This window comes from Neophocaena asiaeorientalis, unplaced genomic scaffold, assembly GCF_003031525.2.
Source record: "Neophocaena asiaeorientalis asiaeorientalis breed wild unplaced genomic scaffold, Neophocaena_asiaeorientalis_V1.1 scaffold43, whole genome shotgun sequence".
Taxonomy (NCBI): Eukaryota; Metazoa; Chordata; class Mammalia; order Artiodactyla; family Phocoenidae; genus Neophocaena; species Neophocaena asiaeorientalis.
In genome coordinates this window covers 10,998,907-11,020,654 of record NW_020173674.1, presented here as the reverse complement: position 1 = coordinate 11,020,654, position 21,748 = coordinate 10,998,907, and the positions used below count along the sequence as shown (strand labels likewise).

The window sequence follows — 21,748 nt, the reverse complement described above, 5'->3', positions numbered from 1 at the left end:
CATCGGCAGGCGGACTCTCAACCACTGCGCCACCAGGGAAGCCCTTAGTCTCACTTCTATAGAGAAGGAAACTGAGGCTCAGTGTGGCTGAACTGGATAGAATTTAAACCCAGAGCCTTTCACTCCAAAGTGCCCAGTAGCCCACATGAACACTTGTTCTACCATTCTCAGAAGAGAAAGGAGGGTTCATAGAAAAGAGAGCCCACTCTGTGAAATGACCAGGGAGGGAAGGTTGACACTATCTGGGTCCTCGACCTCATCACTCTTACCCTTGTTCAGCAGGTTAGTGGAGGGAAGGAGCCACTCTAATCAGAGGAGCAGGGACAGGGTTGCCTAGTGTTCAGAAAGTTGAAAAACCTTGTGTGCTCCTTCAGTCCATAGACCAGCACAGCACAAGTTTACACATGTTCACTTCTGTCCTCCTAGAATATTAATTCTCCATCTTGTCTCCTGGAGTTGAAGTTGTTATAATTATTCATTACTCTTTCTCCAAGGCTCAAGGCCATTGAAACTGTTCTGTCTCAGAATGGCCATCATCAAAAAGTCTACAAATGATAAATGTTGGAGAGGGTGTGCAGAAAAAGGAACCCTCCTACACTGTTGGTGGGAATGTAAATCAGTACAGCCACTATGGAGAACAGTATGGAGGTTCCTTAAATAAGACATGGAAGCAACCTAAGTGTCCATCGACAGATGAATGGATGAAGAAGATGTGGTATGTATATACAAACATATACATATATGTATGTATATATAAAATAATATTCATAAAAAAGAATGAAATAATGCCATTTACAGCAACATGGATGGATCTAGAGATTATCATACTAAGTGAAGTAAGCCAGAGAAAATGATATTGCTTATATGTAGAATCTGAAAAAACAAAGATACAAATGAACTTATTTACAAAACAAAACAAAAATAGACCCACAGACATAGAAAACAAACTTATGGTTAACGAAGGGGAAAGTGGGTGGGGTGGGGGAGGGGTCGGCCTAATGGACCCCTTGGCCCCAGTAGAGTCCATATCCCACAAAGACTATCTACAACACAAGAGTAGGGTCCTTCTCTCTCCCACCTGAACCTAGACCCCTGGTCCTCTGTCTCTTTCAGCCCTTGCACTCACTCACTCAGTCAGAAGATTCAAGAGTCTCTATTACCCTTTAACCTTAAACTACTCTCTTAACCACTCTGGAATGTTTTCCCAGCTGGAAAAAAATAGTCTTGTCATGCCAGGTAACCAAGGGTTTTCTCTGCTCTTCTGTTACCAACCCTCTCCAGTGGGTCCCCAAGAAGGGTCCTCCTGCCTGGCGTCGCTCCCACCAATAAAATGAGAACTAGTTCAGCTTAGAAGCGGAGGAAAGCTTTATTCTTCCATCAGGGAATGGAGAGGTGCAAGTTCTGGCTCTAGGACACACACTCTCCCTGACAGGTGGTGGGCAGGGCTGCTTTATAGGGTTCTCTCCTTGGCAGGGCGGGTGCGGAGTTCTCCAGGGTCCGGGTCAGGCGTATTGCTCAGGGCTCCAGATGGCAGTGTCGGGTCTGTGCACACGGCCCTCTGCCGCTGCCACCGTCTTGAATCTCGGCGTTGTGGGCAGTGCTTCTGCACACGGCCCTCAGAGCTGGAGCGTCCGTGCAGCCATTTACACCAGGAACTCTGGTCGGAAGCACCGGGTGTGAGGCCTCTGCACGAGGCACCCTGTGAGCAAATGAAACCAGATGAAGCACAAAAGAAAGGAGAAAGGTTAGCCTTTATTTTTACCCAGATTCTGTTTGTATTCCCCGGGAACTGGTTTTGATTTTTTTTTTTAATTTTTATTTTATATTGGAGCATAGTTGATTAACAATGCTGTGTTAGTTTCAGGTGTGCGGCAAAGAAGCTTCACTTATACACATACCCGTATCTACTCTTTTACAAATTCCTTTCCCATATAGGTTATTACAGAACATTGAGTAGCGTTCCCTGTGCTGTACAGTAGGTCCTTGTTGGTTATCTATTTTAAATATAGCAAAAGGGTGGGAGGGGGCAGGGATAGATTGGGAGTTTAGGATGGACACGTACACACTCCCCGGGAGTTGTTAATGGGATTTGCCGGTGACACTTCCTTGACTCTGTGGTTATTACCTTTGCTGTGTTACACAGGATAGCAGACATAAATCTTCTCACACACTTTGGGGTCAGGTACAAGGGAAAAGGTTCGGGAGCACTGGCGTCAGTTTTCGTGGAAGTGTTTCTCTGGGTGCTGGGTTAGGGCTGCCAATGACGACAGAAGCAGCACAGCAGAAGGGCTCAGATGAGTAAGATGGGGCCGAACTAACAGGGTTGAGATCCTGACTGCACCTCTTACCTACTGTGACCTTGGACTGATTAGTTGATCTTTCCATGTCTCTGTGTCTACAATAAGGAGTAAATAATAGTACTCTTATCTAGTAGGGGAATTCAGGCAAGTGGGTTTCCCTGTCTCTACTGATCCCTAATGAGTTCCAGGAAATATATGATCTTGTAGTTTATCCAGCCTTTTCTCATCATTAGTGTGGGAACAGAGCTTTCTCCGCTTTCTAAATCCTAGGTAGAAGCAGAAATAAGATCATATCTTTTCTTAATTTAGATATGCATAGTTATAATTGCTTAGACAATAATAACTTAAGTTCCTAGTACATGGTAAGCAGATAGAAATGTTATATTAACTAAATGAAAAATTATCTAATACAATGCAATATGCATCAGCTAATGTGCATAAAAATGTTTAGTGGTTGTGGCTTCCCTGGTGGCACAGCGGTTGAGAGTCCGCCTGCCGATGCAGGGGACACGGGTTCGTGCCCCGGTCCAGGAAGATCCCACATGCCGCGGAGCGGCTGAGCCCGTGAGCCATGGCCGCTGAGCCTGCGCGTCTGGAGTCTGTGCTCCGCAACGGGAGAGGCCACAGCAGTGAGAGGCCCGCGTACCGAAAAAAAAAAAAAAATTTAGTGGCAATAATTCTTTCCTTAGGGCCCTAGGTCCAGTCATACTCATGAGGCCCATGGAGTTCATGAATGTCTGATAATTTAGCTAATTCTGGTTCTAATATTCAAAATTCTGAATAAAATAAGGCTAGATCCCCAGTGACATGCGAGATTGTATCAAATTATCTAACAGATGTATAATTGCAGTCCCAGAAGGAGAAAAAAGAGAGGAGCTAAACATTTTTTAATGGCCCCCAAATTGCAAATTTGGTTTAAAATATCTACCTACACAACCAAGGATCTCAATAAACCCTAAGCATGATAAACGCAGAGTAAAACAAGCCTAGAAATATAATAATTAAATTTCTGAAAGGCAAAGATAAAAGGAAAGTCATAAAAGCAGTCAGAGTCAGTAACATGGCATAATAGGAAACCCCACACTCTCCAAAGCGTAGGTACACCAATTTTAAAATAAGACACAGCTCAACTCCCCTTGTGAGAAATCCAGAGACCACTTGAGAGGCTCCTGCACACCAGGTGGGCGTGAAACCAGCAGTACTGAAAGCACTAGGGAAATATGTGGACCTTCTTACCGTACTCCCCCAAGCCCTGCAGCACAGCACTTCACGCTGGGAGGAAGACCCCAACTCCCAGCTTGTCCCAGGGAAGACGAGAGGACTGGACCGGACATGCAATGGTCTGACTTTTCAGGAGCAGCCTGAGGGACTTATTTTTCCATCTTACCTGAGTTTGAGTATTGAGAGGAAAGAGCCCCATGTTGGGAACCACTGAGAGCAAAGGTGATGGTTTGAACTGGTGCACGCTCATTGGTAATAGCCCCTCCCCCCCCAGCTTAATGCAGAGTGAGCAAAGGCAAAACCCCCAAATTCCAGCTTTTCCCTAAAGCAAAAACTAAAAATTGTTCGCAGGGATGTAGAGAAATTCAGCCACGTGTGCACTGTTGGTAGCAATGTAAAATGGTGCAGACGCTGTGAAAAACAGTATAACAGTTCTTTCAAAAATTAAAACTAGAACTACCATGTGATCCGGCAATTCCACTTGTGGGTATATAGACAAAGGAGTTGAACTCAGGGTCTTGAATAGCTATCTGCACACCCATGTTCATTGAAACATTATTTACAGTAGCCAAGATGTGGAAGCAACCTAAGTGTCCGTGGACAGACCAATGGATAAAGAAAATGTGGTACATACATAGAATGGAATATTATTCAGCCTTAAAAAAGACGGAAATTCTGCAATATATGACAACATGAATGAAACTTGAGGACTTTATGCTAAGTGAAATAAGCTAGTTACAGAAGGACAAACAGTGCATGATTCCACTTATGTGAGGTATCTAAAGTAATGATACGCATACAAGCAAAAGGTGGAGTGGTAGCTACCAGGAGCTGGGGAGAGGGAACGATGAGTTGCTTATCAATGAGTATAAAGTATCCATTTTGTAAGATGAAAAAGTTCTAGAGGTCTGCTGTGCTCATAGAGAAAAATACTGTGTTGTACACAGTTAAGATCTCATATTTTTCAACCACAATAAAATACATAAAATTAAAAAGTGGGGGGACAAAGCGGGCAGAGACATAAAAGACACACTTCCTTCAGGGAATAATAAGAATTGCAGTTGACTTCTCGTCACTACAAAGTTCGAGTGCACTGGAACGGCATCGCAAAAAGTGCTTCAGGAAAAACAGTGATAAAATTCTACATCCCAGTGAAAATACCCTTCAAAATTTAAGTAAAATAAAATCCTTTTCAGGTAAAAATAAGCAGCTAATATAATTTATTACTAGAATCTGTGCTGTTTTATGTTGTCAGTATTCAGAAAATTCCAGTGATGCGGTGATGATTGCAGATGTCATACAGAAGTGCTGTTTTAGACCAACAGAATTTCAGGTCATCTCCAGAAATAAGGAAGTGCTTCTTCCTTGATGTATCAGCTTGGAGAAGCCTTATTTTTTTTCTACCACTGGTACATCCTCAGTGCCTTTCTTCTCTGATAATCATACCTATGATGACATTAATTCATTAGAGATGAGAGAATTTTGTTGTTTCATGGCTTTATTGAGATGTGAGAATTTTTTTAAATTCCTGTGTCTTGGAGGAAAAAAAATATATATACGTAAATATATAGATTGAGAGAATTTTGTTGTTTCATGGCTTTATTGAGATGTGAGAATTTTTTTAAATTCCTGTGTCTTGAAGGAAAAAAATATATATACGTAAATATATAGACGCGTACCACTAGAGACTAGTACGTAATGCACTATTCTATTCTCAAATTCCTTTTTGAGGAAGACAAAAAATTCATTATCTTAAAAATATATTTGATGACAATGCAACATTTTTTCAGTTTCCTTTCTGAACTCTTCGAAGGGTGGATTGTACTACAAGAGAAAGTTGAGAGTAACGTCGTCTTCCTGAACATTTTCGAAGCTTTAATTTTCTGAAACCGCACAGCACACTAGTGCATAACATACAATGTTAGTTGGAGGGTTTTCAGTATGTAAAGTCCTTTATTAAATTGTATAAAATGTCCTACAGCTTGGTATGAGAATAATGGCTGATATTAATTGTAAAACTCCTCTTTACACACAAAAGAACATTACATTTGAAGTATCCCTTTCTACCTAGAGTAGTCTTGTCTTGATACAAGTAATTCATATTCATCCTGCAACTTGAAACAAGTTGATAACATGCCAATTTTTTTATCTTGTCAATTTAGAAAAAAAAGTCATATTCAATATTTACAGATTTAACCTAGTTCACAGAATGTACAAATGTTATGTGTGATAAAATCCCACAAATTCGATCCAATTTTATAGATTTTTCCTGAGTTACCTCAAATTTAAAGTATCTCTACCACATACATTTTAACAGTTACTGTTAAATAACAATTTTCTTTTTGCATGTGTGTTGTTTCTGGAAAACAAGATGTTAAATTGTCCTGCTATTGTGATATGACAAGCTATAGTACTTAAGTTGTCTTACTCTGCATTCCATGTACACGTTCTAAATAGAGATAGATATGATGGTGCTGGAAAGAAGAATAATGGCACCACTAGAGCAGTGGGTTGCATTTATTCCTTATTGATTATGGATAGTTTCCTTACTAGCCATATGTATTAGAAGAAAATTGTGAACCAGTAAAATAAACCAGACAGAAACAGAAATCCTGCATGATATCACTTATACGTGGGATCTTCAAAAACAAAAAGTTGAACTCACAGAAACACAGAATAGAATGGTGGTTGCCAGGGTTGGAATGTGGAGGAAGTAGGAAGGTCTGCTGGACCCAAAGGGAAATTCATGAGTGATTTGGGAGTAGGGACTCTGGTGGTTCTGTTGACCACTCACGCTGCTTCCTCAGAGCCCAAACAACACACGCTGCTTTACTGCTGATTACATTTTATTCTTTCTTTCTGTCCCCCCCACCCGCCCCAGCATCTCTTGCCATGTGACCAGCCCACCCAGCACTGTCTTGGGTTCGTGGCTGCTTCACAGAGGCACACAGTTCCACTGGTTCCAATCACAGGGCATGGGGACATGTTGCAGACTGTGACTAATTTTCTGTACGATTTTGTTGGCTCTGTCTGTATGGTTATATACGGGGAAGCCGAGTTTGTCCAGAGCATGGCTGTGGACAAACAACATATGGGAGACGAGACCCTGGCCCCGGTACTCAGGCAGGGTGGCCCCCATCCGCACCTCTCCTGTCTGGTCCATCAGGGACCAGGACACAGGGGTCCCCTCAGGCCCCAGCAGGCAGAAGGTGGGGAAGGTCCGGATACAGCGCTCGATGAACCGCTGGCTCCTCTCATTGCCACCGAAATGCCAGAATTTATTCACCATGGCAGCATGGATAGGATCCAGGGATGAGAGTTTAAACATCTCTTGGTTACTATTGAGAAGAAGGAAAAAGAACAGTCCATAAATCACACATACTGTGGAGTATTATATTTTTTTGCCCCCAAATTGTCTTCAGACAATGCAAATGAGAACACAGGTAAAGGTACAGATTCTGCAACCAGACCGCCGGGATTCATAATCTGGCTAGTTGTGTGATCTCGAGCAGGCAACATAATGTCTCTCTGCCTCCATTTCTTCTTTATAAAGCGGGGATATTAATAGTACCTTCCAAAAATACTGATATAAGAGCAATTACATCGTGAGTACCTAGGACTTGTGCCCATAAACAATAAGAAGTACATAAAAATTAAGTATCGGTCCTTTCAGCAATGCAGTGACTCTCCCCTTAATATGAGGGAATTGATATTACCCCCATTTTACAGATAAGAAAAATAGGTAAACAGAAAATAGGCAAGTGCCCCAAAGCACATGCTAGCAAGCTGTACATAAAGCCAGAGCTTAGAATCATGGAATCTTAGAACGTTGGCATCAGAGGGTCCTTGGCCACTGTGGGAACTGAATGAAGTCCAGAGAGGGGGAGTGATGTGGCATGCAGGCGGCCCCCGACGTACAGAACACTGAATCTGAAGGCATCTGCAGGCTGTAAAGAGGCTTCGGTGGGGTGTCCTAGAAAGAGCCCACCATGTGGAACTAGGAGATCTAGATTCAAGCCCATTATGCCCTTAACCATCCATGTGACCTGAACAAGCTGTTTCATTATCTGAGCCTATTTTCCATCAGGAAACTAGAGATAATATCTCCTACCTTGTCTATCTCATGGGGTGGACAGGAGAATCAAATGAGATTATAGATGTGCAGGTGCTTTTCAGGTGTCATGTGTGATACAATGTGAATAAAGCTTTTCCAGGTACATTAACACACAGAGGGTCATAGGATTGGGTATCTCCAGCTCAAATCTCCACCATCAGTGTTCCGTTCTATTCAGTGTTAGACTGGACATCAATGGGGGGAAATATATAATTTGTTTAGCTTCTCTTTACTGGAAAACTTTTGCTCTGTGAAGCGAACTCATTAAATGCGTATTTTTCAAGCATCTGCTATGTGTTCAGTCTGGTATTGAGGATCTATCAGTGAACAACATAAAGAAGGTCGCTGCACTTGTGGAGTTTGAAACGTTGTAGGGGAGAGGGTCAAAGAACAAACAGGTCAGTACATACACAAACAGGCTGATTTCACATAATGATAAATGCAATAAAGAATAAAAATTGGGTTTTGCAGTTGAAGACTTATGGGAGGCGGTGGTTTTAGACAGGGTTCTCTGAGAAGACCTCTCTGAGGAAATGACATTTGAGAGTATGAATGGCAGAAAGAGGCAAATATATGAAGATCACAGGGAAGGACATTGTAGACAGACAAAGTGCAAATGCATGTGTGAATGTATGAGATTGAGCTGCAGAAAGATGGCCAGAGCTGCTGGTGGGAGTTAGCTAGAGGGACAGAATGAAGTCCAAAAGGTGATGGGTTCCAGGTCTTACGGGACCTTGAAAGTCCATAAAGGAGTTTGCTTTTATTAAAGGTATGCTACCAAAAAAAAAAAAAAAAAAAAAAAAAATTATGCTGAGAAACCTCAATGACTTCTTGGCAGGTGAATGGACATAATCCACATTCCCTACTAAAAGCAATCACCCTGGAAATGGATTGTAGGGAGACAAGAGGGAATATAAGGGGAGAAGTTGGGAGGCTACTTCAATAGTGAAAGATGTGAATAGTGCAGAGCGTCTTTTTTCAAACTCACATGGCTTTGGGTCTGCCATATCCAGCAGGTAAGTTCTTTGTCTCCGGCAGGGAAGGAAGAAGTTTCCTCGCTGTCTCAGACATCACATAGAGAATGCATTGTGTTTGCTTGACCTTAACGAATTTAGTGGTTGCAAGATTCCGTATCACCTCATCCAGACTGGACTGTGAACCTAGAGAGGGATAAAGTTAGGAGAGAAGCAATTGTGCATTTAGATGCTTCACGAAGCTTCCCAACAGAAGCTATGCAGGACTTAAAGTCAGACGATGTTGCCTCTGCTGTTGCAAGTGACCATGTGACCATGGCCATGTAGCTACCTAAGCACGTTTTCTCTTCTGCAATACAGAGATAATACTAGAAATCCTGACTCTAGTACTGTGAAATCAAGGAGAATTGGTATTTAGAAAACAGGAGGCAACCTTGCATGTTCACATACTACATGCCCAGGTATTGGTCTGATACCACATTTAATCCTTACGTTAACCTTATGTTTTAGGTACTTTTATTATCTTCATTTTTTATACATGAAGGAACTGAATAATAGTTAAGTTACATCACTTGCACAAGATCACAAAGCAAGTCACAGGCAGAGCAAGGATATCACCCAAGGGAGTCTGACTCCAACAATGACAGGTGTTCTTGTGACTGGGGTAGTGCTCTGTGGCACAAGGACTTATCATTCTAATTCTAGGAATGGAAGGCCAGAGGGGGAGCTCTGCTCTCACATCCAATCACCCTAAGGGATCCTGAATATGTCTGAAAAATATATCATGAATCCTCCAGTAACGAGAACTTGCATCACTCACACGTTCTTAAAGGAACCTTAGAGTTTGTAATGTTTGAATTCAACTCCACTGAAGAGATGGTGGCAGCTGATACAGGGAATGAACATCAAGCTGAGTGTCTGGAGTTTGGTAAAAGGAAATAAAGGTTGTAGGGGGATGTACTCAGGATAAAAAGTGACCCTACGGCTATACAGATATGAGCAGTCCTAGCAGCCAGCACATATCCCAGATCCCTTACATACTTTGGATCTGCAAATGTTGTTTCCAGTTGATGACGTCTGATGTGCTAAGGGATTCTTGACAGTTCTTGAGGTCCTTAGAATAGATTTGGTAGCTGTTGGTGTAGTGATCAAAGTCATCTGCCATATCCTGTTTGGTTGGGTAATATAAATAAATCAAATTGACTATGCCCAGTGATTGGAATACTTGTGCTTAGTATTTCATTATACAGTGATGTTTTACAAACCTAAATATTGATATTCTTCTTGATGTACTATCATCATTCCTGAATCATTTACATCATAAGACTAAGTAAAGGATTTAATGAATTATTCCACTTATGAGTAAGAAAAACTCGATGAACTAGGTATTTATATGTTACATTACAATTTCAAATCAGCCAAACACGTACCAGTTTACAAAGCATTCTTCAGTAATTCTGTAATCCTCAGGAGAAGGAAGGAATTTTTGTCAAAGACAAGTTTCCATTGCAAGAGTAAATGTTACTCTGTTTCAAAGAGTCTCAGAACAAATGGATTATGAAAACAATATTGAAATTGACACAGGTAACTTTGTATTAGAATTCTCACATGTGATAAAGCTATACAGAGTGAAGACACGTGATGTCTTTAAAATGTAAACCACAGTGCACTATTGTTTACAAAATAATTCATATTCCCAACAAAACTGAAATGCAAAATTTGCTCAATAAGATCTGCTCAAAATTAACAAATAAAGGGTGAGATTTATTTTGAAGGCAAAGGAAGGAGAGAACAACTACCCAACAAGGGTAGAATAGCTGGAAGCTGTTGCACAGAAATGCCCTCAGCATTAATACCACCAACAATCTCTGTTTTAAAGTTGCATAAAAAAGCGAATATTATTCCATTTTTAGATTTCAATAATTAAATTATCTTTATTTTTGTATTCTGTTTAATTTGCTTTTTTAAAGTCACTATACATTTAAATTTTACTTGTAAATAATTTATATCAAAATACTACGAGATGAATTTCTATTTTATATTTGCAATATGCTTGCAATGTATTTATATTTGAAGCAGATTAACCACTTAGTTTGAGTGATTTTTAAAAGTCTGGTACTGAAAATATATTCCCAGATACAAGCATTGTAATTTGTTCTTTATATTTCCTTAACATTATTCATGTTTAACTTCACATATTTTTGGGTGTTATTTTCTCTGCTTAGAATGCAATCTCTGCTCTTGTCAACCTGTCAAAACCCTATTATTCTTCAAAATTCAGTTTTGGTGAAATGTCTGTTATGAAGGCTCTCTGATCCTCTCCCTGCATCCCCTGACATCTACAGTTTTAATCATCTCTTGGTCAGTGCTACTTCTGTATCTCGTATGTTTTTGTACATTTTCAAAGCATGTTGTAATTTATCTGCTTGTCTATGTTTCCCTCCAGGCTGTGAAGTTCTTGAGGACAGGGACTTGTTCACTATCACTGCAATTCATTTTGGTATCCCCAGGGTCTACCACATTGCAAGGTACATGGTAGGTTCATAGTGAATACAAACATAGATGCAAATTCATTCCACATCTGGCACCTTACCTGCTCCTGAGGGCGGATAACCACTGTATTAAAATCAGGCCACCTGTCCACCAGGGCCTTTAGCTTGAATGGGTTTCCCTGATTCATGTGGAAGACGGTCCCATAAACCTGCAGTATCCGGACAGAGTGAGAGGGTCAGCTTATTAGGAAGGGTTGGCAAAGTGCCTTGCGTTTGATCAGTTCAAAGTTTGTTTCTATGAAATGAGGGTAAGTACCTAATAGGGCATTCAGTTCAATCTTCAGGTTCTACTAGGTTCTAGATTTTGGGGTCAAACAATGAGAATATTATATGAATATTTTTTTAAATCCAGATAAATAAAATGAATAAATTAAAAATCATCTACTATCACATTGCAGAATTTAGTGTTCTCTTTCCATTTTATTCCGTTTATTTACACATTGTTTTTAAACATGAAATTACCTAATACATATTAATTTAACATCTATTCCCCCCCCATACGTACACATACACACTATACTATGAGCATATTTCCATGTCAGTAAACTACGGGCCCAGCCGCTCCGCGGCACGTGGGGTCTTCCCGGACCGGGGCACGAGCCCGCGTCTCCGGCATCGGCAGGCGGACTCCCAACCACTGCGCCACCAGGGAAGCCCCAAAGGACTTTTGAGTTAGACTTTTGAGTTCATGTCGAGCACTTTGTGTAGTTCCTGACATTTGGTAAGTGTTCCAGAAGTGTTGGCTATAAATTTTATCATATTTTATTTAATCCTCCCAACAGCTCTGCAAGGTAATCATAACCCTCTTTAAGGTTGAGGAATGTCTACCGAGAGTATTTACTTTCCAGTTTTACTCATTTTACATGCAAGAGCACTGAGACTTAGAGATGTATACTTTTTGCAGTGTTACCCAGAAAACAATGAATCTGTGGGGTCAGAGCAGTCTGACTCCTGACCTTGTTCCTCTCGACAGTTCCCTACCCTACCTCAGTCAGAAGGATCAGTGTCTCTGGGCTACACTCAGCACTCATGGCCGAGTCTACACATGATCCCTATACAAGGTGTCAGAGCACCAGAAAAAGGTTAAAAAAGGTGTAATATGACGCTATTCCTTCCAGGTTTCCCATCAGCATGATCGGTGTAATTAACTCTACTGAATTATACATCATATTCATGCTGCCCTGAGAAGTCCAGAGCTGTGATTCATCAACAAAAGAAAATGAGATTTATTTTAGAGACAAGCCTTGTAAATGAACTGTTTATACCTAAGGTTTTTTGTTGTTGTTGTCTCTTGGTTTTTTTTTTTGGGGGGGGAGGTTGCTTATAAAGGTATTGATTTTTAATTCCAATTGTTCATTGCTAGCACATAGAAAAACAATTTTTGTATTATGTATATTCACCTTAAAGCTTTCGCTAAACTTAGTTATATATCTTGGAGCTTTTTAGGGTTGCTTTTTGGTAGGTTCCTTAGGGTTTTTTACATTACACAATCATACCATCTGTGAATAAACACTAATTTATTTCTTTCCAATACATATGTCTTTTATTTCTTTTTCCTGCCTTATTGTACTGGCTAGGATATCCAGTACCATGTTGAACAGAAGTGTGAGAACGAATATCCTCGCCTTGTTACCGATCTTAGGAGGAACATTCACTCTTTCACTATTTAGTATGATGATAGATGCAGATTTTTCCAGTATGCTTTTCATCAGGTTGGAGAAATTCCTTCTATTCCTAGTTTGCTGAGAGTTTTATTTCTATGAGGAATATTACATTTTGTCAAATATTTTTTTCTGCATCTGTTGAGAAAAGATCATATGGCTTTTCTTTTTCAGTCTGTTGATATGGTGAATTACATTGATTGATTTTTGAATGTTGAACCTGCCTTGCATTTCCAAGATAAACTCCCCTTGGTTATGATGTATTATCCTTTCGATATATTGATGGATTTGACTTGATAGTATTTTGTTGAGGGTAATCTCTGTTCACAAGGGATATCATTCTGTAGTTTTCTTTTCTTGAAATACCCACTTCTGATTTTGGTATCAGGGTAATTCTGGGCTCATAAAATGATTTGAGAAGTGTTTTCTCCTCTGCTCTATTCTGCAAGAGTTTGTGTAGAAGGGGTATTATTTTTTCCTTACATGTGTAGTAGAAATTGCCACTGACACCATCCGGACATGGAGTTTTCTTTGTTGGAATGTTTTAAATTACAAAATCAATTTCTCCAATAGATATAGGACAATATAGTTTGCATTTTTCTTCTTCAGTGACCTTTGGTAATTTGTGCTTTTCACAGAACATACATTGTGAAATTTATGAGCTCAGCATTGAAAACAGTGTATCCTAATATCTTTATAATGTCTATTGTGTTTGTAGTAATGCTCCCTGTTCTATTCCTGATATTTATAATTTGTGTCTTCTATTTCTTGGTCAGTTTGGTTAGAACTTTACCAACATTATTGATTTTTTTCACTGAACCAGAGTCTAGATTTATTGATTTTCTTAATTGTTTTTCTCTTCTCAAATTTACTGATTTCAGCTCTTATCTTTCATAATTTTCTTAATTGTGTTTTCTTTGAGGTTAATTTACTTTTTTTTCTAGTTTTTAAGGTAGAAACTTAAAGCATTGATTTGAGACCATTATTCTTTTTTATTATAAGCGCTTAATGCTATCTATTTCCCAGTTATCACTGCTTTAGTTGCATCCCAAAACTTTTCAAAAGTTGTATTTTTATTTTCGTTCAACTAAAATATTTTCTAATTTTACTTGTGATTTTTAAGCATGATTTATTTAGAAGTATATAATTTCTAGAAATTCAGGTATTTCCCAGACACCTTTCAGGTTTTTTTAAATTTTGAGTTTAATTCTATATTGTTCAAGGACATGCTTGGTATGATTTCAATTCTTCTAAACTTTTTAAAATTATGGTCTACTTTGGTAAATGTTCCATGTGGACTTGAAAATAATATGTACTCTGCTGTGGTTGTGGAAAGTATTCTATAAATGCCAGTTACTTCAGGCTGGTTCATTGTATTTCATATGTAGTAAGTTCACACATATTTATAGGTTTTCTGCCTATTCTACAAATTGCTGAGAGAGGAAGGTTGAAGTCTTTATACCTGTGTGTTTCCCTATTTCTTCTTTCAGTTCTATCAGTTTTTGTCTCAGGTACTTTGAGCCTTTGTTGTTGGGTGTATACATTTCAGCCTTTCTTATGTCTCCTTGATGAATTAATGCCTTTATCATAATGCAGTGGCACTCTTTAGCAATAGCCTAGTCTCTTTGCAACATATATTACTGCAGGAAAAAACACTTCTCTGTGGTATAAGATCACTTCTTAAACACAATTTCTGTCTCACCCCAGGTTAAACATAATAATCCTTTGGGGTTTGACAGAACAGAAATTGACCAGTTATTAATTACAAAGAAGAATCATAATGGTTAACTTTTCATCAGGCACTTGATTGTTTGGGAAGAATAAATTACACATCAACTTTGCCAGTTCTGGACAAACTTCCAGTGTTATATAACATAAGAGTTGAAAGGGCACAAGGGAAAGTTTTTGGGTCATCACACAGCAAAGAACATAGTGGATTCAAATCATAGCATTGCCGCTCACTATTGCTGTGATCTTGGTCAAGTCATATAACTGAGCCTCCGTTTCCTCTTTGGTTCTACAGACATGATGTACCTGCCGTGCAGAGAGATGATGCACTAAATGAGATGCAAGATGAGTGAGTGTCTGGCACAGAGTAGGTGCTCAGTGAATGCTTGTTCCCTTTCCCACCTTTTTCTGAGGCTGTTGCTAGTCCTTTTTTCCCTAAGAATGTTCCACTCTCACCTTTAAGGACTCAGGGAGGCTCTTCCTCAAGGATTTCTCTAACATCTGCAGCAGTTGCGGGCCTTGTAAGTGGAACATCTTGGCAGGTACCTTAATCTAAAGAGAGGATCGAAAACCAAGGGATGAGAAGTGCTGCAAGACATACAAAGACACCTAAGCCCTGTTATCCTGGAAAACAGCAATTGCTAAAGAAACCTCTCCATCCCCTTTGTGTTTTTGAAATGTCTTCCTGCAAAGAACTGTCCTTTCTTCCGTTTGGCTTAGTAAGACTCACCATGTCCCCCTGTTACCTATGACAAGGCCAGCTCCTAAGCCTTCAAATTCCCAATCTTCAACAAATGAACAGCTCATACAGCTCAACATCAACCCCACCCCCAAACAACCCAATTAAAAAATGGGCAGAAGAACTGGGTTCTTTGTAGCCCTGTTTACTCTTCCTTCATAAATGGTTAGCTTGACCGTTTATCCCCGCTGAACCATCAGAACAAAGTGTTCTGATGTCTTAACAAAAGTTATCGGCTTGAGCGCACATTAACCAAGCTTCTCTCCTCCACACAGGGCTCTGCACTGTGACCTACGCTCAGCCAGAGCCACCACTGGCATTCAGAATGACCCCCCGTGAACCTTGCTTACTCCTTTCCATAAAAGAATAACCATTTCCTGCCTGAATTTTCAGGTGTTTGCAGATGTTATGGTCTAAGAGTTCTCCTGTTGAAATAATACCCTCTTTCTGTTACAGCACTCCTTTTCCCCACTCTTGAAATAATCCTTTCAAATAAAGGCTCTCCTTACCCAAGTCTGGCCTTGATTTTTATTCAACGGTATCTTAGTATGGCTTCATTATCATTGAAATAGACTTTTGTGACTAGCCTGGAAACCTGAGTATTGATTTATTAATCCATGCAGTCATTCACTTATACAATCGCTCAGTAAATATTTATTGAGAACTCCCTGTCATCTCAACAACTGTGGTGAGTGTCACCTCAGCTAGGCTGAACTACAGTTCTCAGAATTCCCTTCTCTGCACATTTCCAGTTAGGGTGGGCCACAGAGAGATTCCTAAGGAGGACCTGGAGGGCAGAGTCGAAGCAGCAGGCGTTTTGCAGCTAAACTCACGACCCAAGGTAGGGGCTGGGTTGGCAAGTGCCTCAATCTCCCCAGGCCTGCTTTCAGCTTGCCTGTCACCTGGGCCAGGTGTGGGTGTTTAGCTCCTTAACAAAGGAACCTGGCTTCTGCGGGACACCCATTCTACCGAGGTCAGGGTCAGCAGGACTGACAAAGTTTCTCCGGCCCCGTGAGCCTCAGCTTATACTGTGGGTTTCAGCTTGTTCTTTTTCCCTCTCACGTTCCTTTCCCAGCTACCTTCCCTGTGTGTACTTCAGTCTTCAGCACCAGGTGGGAAGAAACAGCCTTACAGAAACTGCTGAACTAGTCCACACAATTGCATAAGGTCGATTCCCTGTAACAAATCTACTTTTCGGCTTGGACCCTGACTGATACACTTAATTTTGATCAACTAACTCTGTGAGCTTAGATTTCCTGTCGTTTAAGCACTCATAATCTAATAAGGAAAATAAAACATGTACACAACTAACACATGCCCCATAGAAAGAGCTGACTTATCCCATAAATATGCAATTACAATGCCATAGAATTCATGACATTTTGAGGCAGCCATTTTGATATGCTTTAAAATGTAAATTATTCTTCTCATTTTTATTACCAAATGATGTTGAAAACGAATTCAATCACCCTATCCCCAATCCTCACCTCTTCTTGAGCCTTAGCCCCTCCCTAAACCTAAGAGTCTGATATGTAGAGTGTATATTACTATTAATATAAAGCAGCATTCCTGCATTTTCACTCACTGCAGGAAACTAGGATTATCAGAAGAACTGGATCATAACATGCTGACTAAAAATGTAGACAGAAGACTGTGGCAAATCAAATGTTCTGCGTAAGGCCTACGAGATTCACAAAAGACAGAGAATACTTCTCAGTGGAAGCTTATAGCGTTCTTAAAGGAGATTGCACTAGAACTGGCCGTTGAAGAGAGGATGGTGTTAGATGTCAGCTGCCATATTCCTGGGAATGACTGGCTAACTCTTTCTGACAAGAACTATGGAGAAGGTTCTTGTTAGACTCAAAACGGCATTAAACGTGGAATATGCAAAACCCTGTAGATATTAGGAGAAAGTCATTGTTGTTTAAACTCATTTATTTACCTATGTTCCTGACTGTTCTTTTAAAGGTCATCCCCAGTCTGTTTTTGGTATCCATGAATTTAGCTCATCAATGCTAGGAAACTAACCTCAGCTGGCTTCTTCTCTACTTACTTTGGCTTCCCAGCTCTCTGGTCACTGTGTTCAGGGCTTGCTCCTCTTCAGCTCAACCCTTTGGGAACACTGGTCCTTTGGGATGAGCAGGTAGAATCTGTACTTGGAGAAATGGAACTAGTATTAGTTTGTGTCCATTGGCAGTCATGCTCCAGTTACCAAAGACTTCTTTTCATGTTTTGATCCTGCTGTTTTAACATGTTGGAGAATCTTGGACAAATTAATGTTTTGATTTTGCATATGTGTTCCCTTTTACCTGGACTTTTTGTCAGTTATCTGGGGAGAAAAATAGTCCCTTCATGATTTGAGGGGAGGAGAGTCTTGACCAGGACCACTAAGGGAGTGGTTATCTCTCTTTTTTCCCCACCTTTATTGAGAAATGATTGACATATAATGTTGTGTAAGTTTAAGGTGTGCAATGTGATGAGTTGATACATATGTACACTGCAAAATGATCACCGCAATAAAGTGAGTTATCGCCTCCATCACATCACATATTTCTTTTTGCATTGTTGTGAGAACATTTAAGGTCTACTCCTTAGCAACTTTCACGTACATAATACAGCACTGTTAATTATAGTCACCATGCTACACACCAGATCTCCAGAAATTATCTCATAAATGGAAGTTTGTACCCTCTGACCAACATCTTTGCATCTCCTCCAACCCCTGGTCGCTTGCAACCACTATTCTTCTCTGTTTCTATCAGTTTGTTTCTTTTCAGATTCCACATGTAACTGAGATCATAGCGTATCTGTCTTACTCTATCTGACTTTTTTCACTTAGCGTAATGCTCTCAAGTTATCCATGTCACAAATGGCAGAATTTTCTTCTTTCTCATGACTGAATAATATTCCAATGTGTAGATATACCACAACTTATTTACCCATTCGTCCATCTATGGACACTTAGATTGTTTCCATGTCTTCACTATTGTGAATAGTCCTGCAATGAACATGGGGGTGCAGATGTCTCCTCAAGATAGTGACTTAATTTCCTTCAGATATGTACCCAGAAGTGGGGTTACTGGACCATATGGTAGTTCTATTTATAATTTTTATAGGAACCTCCATACTATTTCCATAGTGGCTGCACCAATTCATAATCCCACCAACAGTGCATTAGGGTTCCCTGTTCTCCACATCTTCGACACTTATCTCTTGTCTGCTTGATAATAGCCATTTAAACAGGTGTGAGGTATTCTTATTGTGATTTTGTTTCGAGCATCTTTTCATGTACCTATTGGCCATTTGTATGTCTTCTTTGGAAAAATGTCTTTCCAGGGCTTCTTTGCTCATTCTTAAACAGGATTAAATATACATACAATATATATATTTTGCTCTTGATTTGTATGAGTTCTTTACATATTTTGGTTATTAACCCCTTATTGGTTTGCAAATATTTTCTCCCATTCCATAGGTTGTTCATTTTGTTGATTGTTTTTTTTCTCTCCATAAGCTTTTTTTTTTTTTTGCGGTATGCGGGCCTCTCACTGTTGTGGCCTCTCCCGTTGCCGAGCACAGGCTCCGGACGCGCAGGCTCAGCGGCCACGGCTCACGGGCCCAGCCGCTCCGTGGCATGTGGGATCTTCCCGGACCGGGGCACGAACCCGTGTCCCCTGCATCGGCAGGCGGACTCTCAACCACTGCGCCAACAGGGAAGCCCTGGAAGCCCTCCATAAGCTTTTTAGTTTGATATAGTCCCACTTTATTTTTTGCTTTCGTTGCTTGTGCTTCTGTTGTCGTATCCAAAAACTCATTGCCAAGACCAAGGTCAAGTTTTTTCCCTCATGTTTTCTTCTAGGAGTTTTACGAATTCAAGTCTTAATACATTTATGTCTTTAACCCATTTTAAGTTAATTATTAAAGTGTTGTTTGTATCTTGACTGTAGCTGCTGTGGGCAGTCACTGGGACTGGTAAGACTCACTTAAGTCCTGTAAATGAATTTTTTTTTTTTTTTACTATCAAGGTAAAGTCTATTAGTCTCCTCTGTTGTCCTTCTATTCCCCACAAGACTGCAGAATATTTCTTTAACTCAGTATCTGATTTAACAACTCCTGCCTTTCTTCATTTTATTTATGCTCTACTTCCAGAAGACCTTCTTAATCCAGCTTTTGCTCCTGTTTCAAAGTCTTGCTCAAATTTCAGGTTTTCCCCTATTGACTCCCTGTATTTCCTCAATCCAAACAATACAAATCACTCCCTTTTCTGCACTCCCCTAAGATTATATACATATTTCAATCACACAACTTGTTACAGTAAATTGCATTTTGTCTTCTAGATTATCAGTCCTCTGGGCAGGGCCTCAAATGATTTATTTTATTATTCTCAATGTTTATTACACACAGTAAGAACTCAATGTCTGTTTAGTGATCGAATGTACTATGTATTTGTACCAACATAATCGATTTAGTCACTCTGCTTACCAAGGGGGAAAAGACTCCTTCATTCATTCAACAAGTACTTGCAGAAGGCCAACTATGTTCTGGGCATGGGAATTTCTACTAGTTGCTCCTTTGAAAAAAGCCTCAGACCAGAATAGAAGTACCTGTGCCATATCTTGGAAAGTATCAAGACAGTAGTAGACATGTATCATTTCTAAAGACTAATCAGACATTAGCGAGGAGCATTTCACAAAAAGAGTGCATGAAAATATGAAAAGTTCAATTTGATGCCAGATTACTGGGGATATTAAAGTATCAACAAGTACATTTGGGAGAACTTTCTGTACGTGTGTGCGCACACTGAAAACACAAATATGGTGTTCAGTAAATGCAGTTGACTAAAACTGAGGAGATTCATTTTAGTGGGCTGCCAGCATTGATAGTGGGCAAAGTCCTATAGAGCACACTTTGAAACCTTTGACAAAGCCATTCCAGTACTGGGAATTTATTCAAAGAAAACAATTCAAATGAAGAGAAACACTCTGAAAAAGTTTGTAAAGTAATACAATGTTAAGTAACAGGGAAGTATTGGGCACAATCTCAGTGTCTCTCTATAATTTACATAAACTATGATCTATCATTATTTTACTACTCTAAAACCCAGTAACATAAAAGTTATGATATATATGTTGTCATATGAGAGAGTCTTAAAGATGAACATGAAAAGGATTAAAATGACAGTGCAAAAATTCTAACTAGCTATAAAGTATTTTTCTGATCATATTTACATAAATCAGGTAAAGATAAAAAATTAGAAGGAAACACCAAATATAGGGGCATTACAGCTGAGATTTTTAAAATTACATTCTTTTTTATGGTTTTAAATTCATATTTAATATCATCTGTATTGTAATTCTTTTACTAGAATCTACCTTGTCTCTTTGACACTTTAAGCAGGGCACTTAATTTCCCTGGGCATTATTTATCCAAGGGGGAAAAAAGTCTGACTGTGTAACTTAGTACGTTACTAGAGGATTAAATAAGATCATATTTGCATAGTATGTCAACAATCTCTGTTATATACCGAGACCTGAACCAGCCTACTCCTTCCCAGATGCTATTACATTTTCTATCACCCATCTACCAATGGCAGGCTCCCAAATTGCTCCACATTTATCAATTCAGAATAAAAGCCTGTCTTTATCCAGTGAAAAACTTCTCACAGAATTAGGATACTGCCGTACACACAGTAGATGCCTGATACGGGTTTCTCAAAGGGAATAGCTTCCGTTTCATCTGGCATAATTCTCTACACAGATGAGCTCAGAAATTCTTATCCACATCCAACGGTAGCATTTTGATTCATTCCGGAAACAGAAGGAGATGAGGAGTCTCAGAGCAATGATCCATTGTTCTCACCTGCAAAGCTGTCTTCTCATTCAGTCTCTGCAGAGGTCCTCAGGAAAAAAAGAGGGGGCCGATTTTTCTAGAAGATGAAATATGTCTTCTGGGTATAGTGGTCTTGAAAAGTGTACTTTAACCTGTTTGATCCAAAAACTGCTGAGCTGAGGTTCGTAATAGAATTCATGCACCAAGCTGCATGCCTGGCAGTGGAGTGTGAGATGGAGTCCCTCCCTCCGGGTCCCATGTTCAGGGACATGGCTCTGTAACGCTGAGACATTGGCAGAGTGCCTCCTGAGGCTCTTTTTCCAGAAGGCTGAGCTGCTTTCTGGTCCTAAAGGTCCTGTCAACACTCAGCAACTCTGATCTGTGAAACCAGCTGGCTAAGAACTGGGAGGCAGGTGGATCACTACGAGAAATACCTATTTCCTTCTCTCCTCTTTCATAATACCTGCAGCAAAAGCAAGGGACAACTGTTGTTTAGATTTGATGTATAAATCAGAGCTCTTTTTTTTTTAACCATAAGTAAAGAAATTACTTGGAAAGACTAAAGGGTTTAGAATTCTCCCCCTTAGAATAAGCTCAGTAAACCTCAAACAGAATAAACAGAAGGAACACCAC

General features: G+C 39.9%; 2 protein-coding genes across 4 annotated transcripts in view; both read right to left on the bottom strand.

Annotated features, from left to right (window-relative positions):
* LOC112402161 (glycine N-acyltransferase-like) overlaps nt 1–1,322 on the bottom strand; it is a 15,954-nt gene extending 14,632 nt beyond the window's left edge. The window contains exon 1 of the mRNA XM_024748847.1: nt 1,273–1,322. The gene's annotated coding sequence lies outside the window, so the exon portion shown is untranslated. The remainder of the gene's footprint in view (nt 1–1,272) is intronic.
* Nucleotides 1,323–5,454: 4,132 nt separating this feature from the next.
* Nucleotides 5,455–21,367, bottom strand: LOC112402158 (glycine N-phenylacetyltransferase). 3 transcript variants are annotated; one of them, XM_024748846.1, is made up of 7 exons: nt 21,146–21,367; nt 17,318–17,439; nt 15,007–15,102; nt 11,203–11,310; nt 9,651–9,777; nt 8,624–8,795; nt 5,455–6,859 (listed from the first exon to the last, which is right to left on the bottom strand). In XM_024748846.1, exons 3-7 carry the CDS (start codon nt 15,082–15,084, stop codon nt 6,457–6,459), a joined length of 888 nt encoding a protein of 295 aa, XP_024604614.1. In that variant the 5' UTR covers nt 15,085–15,102; nt 17,318–17,439; nt 21,146–21,367; the 3' UTR covers nt 5,455–6,456. The 3 variants fall into 3 exon arrangements, with proteins under 3 accessions (XP_024604614.1, XP_024604613.1, XP_024604612.1); XM_024748845.1 differs by having other exon boundaries at nt 17,343–17,439; nt 21,146–21,365; XM_024748844.1 differs by lacking the exons at nt 17,318–17,439; nt 21,146–21,367 and adding an exon at nt 15,281–15,755.
* Nucleotides 21,368–21,748: the final 381 nt, after the last annotated feature.